This window comes from Hylobates moloch, unplaced genomic scaffold (assembly GCF_009828535.3).
Source record: "Hylobates moloch isolate HMO894 unplaced genomic scaffold, HMol_V3 SCAFFOLD_3, whole genome shotgun sequence".
Taxonomy (NCBI): Eukaryota; Metazoa; Chordata; class Mammalia; order Primates; family Hylobatidae; genus Hylobates; species Hylobates moloch.
In genome coordinates, this window is record NW_026652278.1 from 83185221 (window position 1) to 83191640 (window position 6420).

Here is a 6420-nt window from a genome sequence, read left to right on the forward strand (position 1 = left end):
TGGCAAGCTCTTCTCTGGTGAAGACATCTGGATAGTGTGTTTGGGCAAAAACAGCCTCGAGAGCTTCCAGCTGGTAAAAGGAAAAAATATGTACTGGTGAGAGGCTGTGGCTAGGTGAGGGGAAGCAGATGCATATTTCAAATCTCCTGTGAGTGGCGAGGAAGCAGTTTCACAGATCAAATCGAGGAAGGACAGAGAGAAGAGAGCTCTTTGGAAAGATCCCACAGAATGAGAATTTCAACCGCGGATGACTTAGGAGCTACGGCTTACTAGCAACCTCAGTGCTCTGGCAAGAAGTAGAAATAAGAGAGGTGTGAATATTTATATGCATTTACATTTAAGTATTGTCATAGGAATCAAAAAAACCTAATGGTCACCTTATGAACAGTTAGAGTAATTGGTATCGCTTTCACCATAGGAAGCCGGGGAACAGAAACAACTTGCAGAAGCCTCATGGTGTCATCAATGAAACGCCATAGGGATATTTGGTCACCTTCGCAGCCACTCCAGTTCACTCCAAGAGTAGGACAGAGGCTGATCGAGGGGAAAGAGCCCAGCTCTGGGAAACACAGCATCAAGGTCCCAGTTGTAGCCCTTCCACTTGCGGGCAACTATACCTTATCCAAGTCAGCCAACTTCCAGGGATCCGGTTTTTCATCTCTGTACTGAGAATGAGAATGTCTGACCTGCCTTCCTCAGAGGATCACTGTGAGGTTCAAATGATATTGCTGACATGGAAGTGTTCCCCAAACTATCCACCTAAGGCAAGTGGGAGAGAACGTTGTTGCCTCTTCACTCATCTGGGATTACAAGGTTAGAGTCATCTGCACTCCTCCTAGAACAGATTCCTTGGCACATAAGTTATTCAAGAAAACAGAAAGATTCAGTTAACATAATCAATTGGTCTTATTTTAAAGGACAAAGCAGAGTTGCTCAACTTTGATTTGGGGGAGGTAGGAAGTAGCTGATATTTGAAAGGAGAATCAACGTTGGTACCTGCTGAAGAGTGAACGTCGTCCGGTTCCGGCGCTGTTTTCTACGCAGAAACCCGTCATCAAAATCCCCTGAAGAGTGGTTGCCAAAGGGTGCAGTGCCTACCAAGAGCAAACTGATCAACCTGGGCAGGAAGGGGCCCCAGTCCTCAGACCGCCCCCAGACACAGTTCAGAGGGCACCCACCTGACCCACCTGACCCACCAGACAGGAAGCCCTGTTTGTCCCAAAGGATATTTTTCTGTTCCTCCTATTAAATCCCCCTCTTTTCCACTCTGTCCCCAAAACCTCTGACTTTAAATCCAGTTATCCCTATTACATAGGGCGAGTGGTGACCTTAATCCCCAAGATGGCCAAGTTCAATTCTTGTGAGATTCTAGACTCTGAACCAGGAAGGGTCACTGGCTTGAGGCAGAGCCTTCACCTGCTCTCCAGCTCCCGGCTCCACCCCTATTCAATGTGCCTTTATCTCACCCCCACCCCAGAACCTTTAATAGAAGCCTGTGTGTCTCCCTTTGGCTCTTATGGTAGTTTACTTTCCCTTGTTTCTATTAACAAGAATTAAAATCTGGGAGCTGGGAGAGGCTGGGGGAAGAAAGAAAACACCAAGAGCTTTTCACGGCACTTTTCTCCTAGAAGTGCAGAACGCGAGGAGGTAAGAAGTTTATAAATGAATATTAATTACTGTTGGTCACAGCTCATCAGCACCATAGTGGATCTGTTAGATAGATGTCAATTAACAAGAGATCTGCACCAATAGTGACTGTCCTGAATGCCAGGCAGACTTGCACAAGGCCACTCTCAAAGGGCACCCCGCCCTCTGGCCAGGCCTTATAAAGCACCTACTGCTTCTATTTCCCCACAAAAGAAAGACTTTGTCCTCCCCAGCAGGCTTCAAACCTCACTATAAACCCAGAACAGAGTTTGGCCCCAAACGTGCATTCAGATCGTTTTCCAAATGTGCTCTATTTACTTGATAGTCCACAATGGCTTCTTAGGAAAACAAATGAGCAAGTTGCCGTTAACCAGTGAATACTTTACCTGCCGTGGGCTCTGTTCTCAGAATCACGGCATTAGGAGTTGTGGAGTACACTGTCCCAGACAAGGACCCTCAGAAGGACCTCAGTCTCAAAGATTGAAAGTCCTTTGGGCTTCTTAAAATTCTGTCTACTAGAGGAAGTTCCTTTTAGTTATTCTTTCACCCTCCAGGGCCACATCCTTTGCCAAACACCCTGACTCTCTGCTAAAGCATTCTCCTTCCATCTTCCTGTGCAAATTGCATTGTTCCTCAAAACCTTAGGTCATTGGAAACTTAAAAGAAATGGCCTCAAAGCATTCTTATTTTCATTACTTTGCAAGAAAACAAATTGTCTTTTTTTGAAACAGTGCACTTGACTGGTGAGGATGGAATACAATCTCTGAGGATCTCCAATGACAATTTCCCTCAGTCTTCTAATTTATACCTCATGGTCCCAAAGTGGCTCACAATGTGTACATGCAGAATCTTTAAGTGAAACAGTGCATGTCGAACTGAATCCTAAAAAAGGCTGACAGTTCACCAAATTAATAAAAGATTGACAACCTAATAGAAAAGAGGAAAAACTGAGAATAACTTTTACTTAAAAATAAGTAGAATAGTCGATAATATTATGAAAATGTTAAACCTCGAAGATAATTCAACCAAACGCAACAGAACAATGGAATATTATTTTCAATATTTTGACAAAAAAATGAGGTGCATAAAGACACCCAGTACAGATATGAGTGTCATAAGATGTGCAGGCTCATTCACCATTTGTAGGAGTACAAATTGGGTGCAGCCTTATTAGAAGATAATTTGACAACATCCATCAAAAATTTAAGTACACATACAGGTATTTAATCTATAAATATATTTGTAATGTTGCCAAAATAGAAAAAAAAAAGTGTTTCTGGAAACACTGTAGTTGAAAAAAATGAAAACAACCAAAATGCCCATCAGCAGACGCTTTCTCCACAACATACAATGGAATACTACACAGCAGTTTAAAAGAAATCAGTAGATCTATACGCATTGGCATGAACAAATCTCCAAGATATATTGCAAAGTAAAAAAAGCAAAGTACAGAATGATGTAGCAATATAATTTCAGTGCAAATAAGGCAAAACACATATTTTAAAAATACATAAATGAGAATTAAATCATGTTTTTCTTGAAGGAATCACAAAAAAATAGCAGATACTTTTAGGAAAAGAGGTGGAAAAAGAGGATTTTGCTTTTCAATGTATAAATTTCTGTTGTATTCAAACTTCTCAGGCAGGTGCCAGCAGTACTTTTTAATGTAACATCAGCAAAATTGTCTGAGAAGTAAGATTATGAGCCATTCTTTTTTTTCTCCCTTATGCCTATCTAGATTAACAAAAAATTAAAATAAAAAAGATGATAGGCTATAATTATGTCATATTCCAAGGGTCTGTTCTCAACTTTTCCATTTGCAGGAGATCCCTTTCACCCAGCAACACTAAACTAAACTAAATTACTCCTTTCTGCAACACTGGCATAGAAACACATCTACAAAGGGATGAAAGGCTCTTAAAGACCCATCTCCTTTTCTTCTGGTTATATCACAGAGTCAGCACTGAGGTGGGATGTGCCCGGGGTGTGGGGAGCACAGTAAGCCGGCTGAGCTGGGCTGAGAGCTGGGGTCGCGGCAGGCCAGGCCAGGACTCTCCCTAAGTCACTCCTGCAGCCCACCCTGCAGACAGACATTCATAACGTCCCCTACCTGCCAAATGCCCAAACATCTGCCTTCCCCCACTTTGACCAGAAGGGTGGGACACTGACTGGCAATTACTCCAGACCCCTGGTTCAGATGCACAGAGAAGGCACCCTCAACATACAGAAAGTCTCCCTCAACCCCTAGGGTACACTGTCAGGGGATGCACGTCTGCCACCCTTCCATAAAACCCATCCTGCATAGGACCTTGGGGATAAAATGAGGTGAAATGCAGGCAAATGTGTGGCCTTCCCTTCCTAGGAATGCTGACAGAGCTAGCCGGGCTTAAACACTGGTCCTCATTAGCCTTCTTTAGAAAATCCTATTGGACTCTTAAGAGCTTTTATGAGAAAAACAAAAGCAAACTTTCTGAGGCTCAGCCACTGCTCAGGGAAGCCTGCGGCAAGACTGACAAGCATCACCTGAAGTCTCAGGTCTCCCAGTGCCTCACAACATTTACCCTTCCCCTTGTCTCTCACAACCACTTGGCTCCCCAAATTCTCCCACCGCAATAATAAATCAAACGAGTAGGTTGCCAAATGCCAGTCCCACGGTTACAAAAGTCCCAATACCCCAGTGCTGAGACTGCTGCTCTGCAGAAGACCCCATTAAAGCCCACAGTGTGGCATTGGCTCACCTGATGGCTACTAATTGGCCCCCTGATGTGAAGACCCCATCCTTGGATCCTCCGGGTCCTGAGCAGGGGCATGCCAAGGTCCCAACTGTCTCCTTCTCACCAGCCCACGCCCCCCCCCCCCCAACAACTGGGTGCAGAAGCCAGACTGGGGATCCTGAGGGGAAATTTCTTCTCAGGCCTGGAGACACTCAAAGATGGAAATTCTGGCCTGGGGGAGTGGGGAGTGGTCGACATTTAGGGTTAGTGAGTCACAGAGAAGGAGCCATGCTAGGTCGGTCCGGGCAGGTGGTGGGCAGGGCCACCTGGTTCCAGGGACAGCCAGGAGGCCGGGAAGGGAATCGAGCCGCCCAGAATCCAGGGCGGACGAGGCCCCTGCAGCGCTCTCGCCAGCGGCACCAGTGAGAGCAGCCCAGCGACGGGCCCTTCTAGGCTCGTGCAGCTCGTGATCGGGGCCAGGACGCGGCGGCCCACTCGCCTTTGCTTTCTGGGATGTTTGCAAAAGCACCGTGAAAGATTGATGCGGCCCCCTGGGTTGCGGAGCCCCAATTAGAGGCGTGACACCAGCATCTGTGCTGGGAGGATTTGGCTGGTCCCCGCAGCACGCATAGCCCGGGGCGTCCTGGTCCAGGCGGGGAGGGAGCTGGGAGGCAGGTGGCGACGGGGCGGGGAGTTGGAGCAGGGCTGGAGTGGGGTGTAGGGAGGGGGCCAGGGGCGCCCCTACTCACCGGCAGGCGGCTGCGCCCCCCGCAGGGCGGGGACCCAGCCACCCACCAGCCCTGCTGCCGCTCCGGCCCTTTCTGGCCGGCTCTGGCTTCATGGAGACCCTGGGGCGCGGCGCTTACTTACCCTCTAGCTGCGGCGGGCAGTGGAAATAAAACATCGCCGGCTTTCAGATCGGCTGGACGGCCGAGACCTGGGAGGGTGGCAGCAGAACGGACCGGCGCGCGTTGCTCCTGCCTGGCTGCAAAGCAAACAGCGATAGAGCTTCAAGTCTCCCTCTGCCAGCGCTCCCGCCCGGCCCTAGGGCGCACCCGGCGCTCCCCTCCTGGAAAGTCCCTCCCAACGCCCTCAGCTCACTGCGGGGGACAGGAGGGAAGGCGGCAGCCCCGTCGCAAGCAGCAACCCCACGGGGCAGTCCTTCGGTGTGTCCACCTCCCGGACTGCCGTGCCCTCACCCTGGCCCCAGCACCAAACCCACGCAGCGTGGTTTCTGGCTCTCCGGGGTCCCAGCCAGAAGCCCTGCACCCGGGCCACCGCAGCCAGGTCCGGCTAGCGCGCTAGGCCATCTGCGCGCTGCAGCTCAGGCCAGGAAGGCAGCCGAGCCCCAAGGCCCGGCGCTCGGGGCCCGGCGAGTGGGTCAGGAGCCGAGCATACCTCGGCGGGCGGCGGTCGAGGAGGCAGGAGCGTGACCGCCTCCGGTCCGCAAGCCCTGCTTGGCTGGCGGCGGGCGGGGCTCGGCGCGGCTGGCGCCCGCAGGACCAAAGAAGTGACTCGGGAAGTGGCCAGATGTCTTGCTGTCTGTCTGCAGCGCGCGCCGCCGCTCAGCACTCGCCTTTATAATCTCACGCATAATTGGCCTTAATCTGATTATTTCCAGCGCTGTCTACAGCGAGTAACTTGGATAGGTCTATTGGGCCTTACAAATGGCCCACGTGGTGTTAAAAAAAAAAAAAATCCGTCATTTCTCAGCAAACATCAGGAATGTTTTTTCCTCTTTTGAAAGAGAACGATTCAACCACCACCATCATCACCCCCAAAAAAATACATTTTCCGAAGACACACTAGGCCCCACCCCCCGCCTCATGTCCCCTCAGAGGCAAACCTTTCTCCGAGAGAGCCTGGTTTGGGCTGCCCTTGTCAAAGGCCTGGCGACTCCCGGGCTGCAAATTGACGAAGCGCTGCTAATTGCCGCCGCCGGATGGGTTTTGGGGGGACTCTTTGCACACGGCTTCCCTTTCCAAGCGATCATACAAAAGGAAAGTTTGATTTTGTTCTCAGCAAGGGGTCCCTGAATTTATGTTCGCTTCTCGATGCA

General features: G+C 49.8%; 1 protein-coding gene across 1 annotated transcript in view; it reads right to left on the reverse strand.

Annotated features, from left to right (window-relative positions):
- DRGX (dorsal root ganglia homeobox) overlaps positions 1 to 5914 on the reverse strand; it is a 29872-nt gene extending 23958 nt beyond the window's left edge. Inside the window, exons 1-4 of the mRNA XM_032171434.1 lie at positions 5760 to 5914; positions 5232 to 5346; positions 997 to 1094; positions 1 to 70 (exon numbers count right to left, since the gene is read on the reverse strand). The exon at positions 1 to 70 is cut by the window's left edge and continues 32 nt beyond it. Coding sequence (XP_032027325.1) covers positions 1 to 70; positions 997 to 1094; positions 5232 to 5265 — 202 coding nt within the window. The 5' untranslated portion in view covers positions 5266 to 5346; positions 5760 to 5914. The remainder of the gene's footprint in view (positions 71 to 996; positions 1095 to 5231; positions 5347 to 5759) is intronic.
- Between the last annotated feature and the right edge of the window lie 506 nt (positions 5915 to 6420).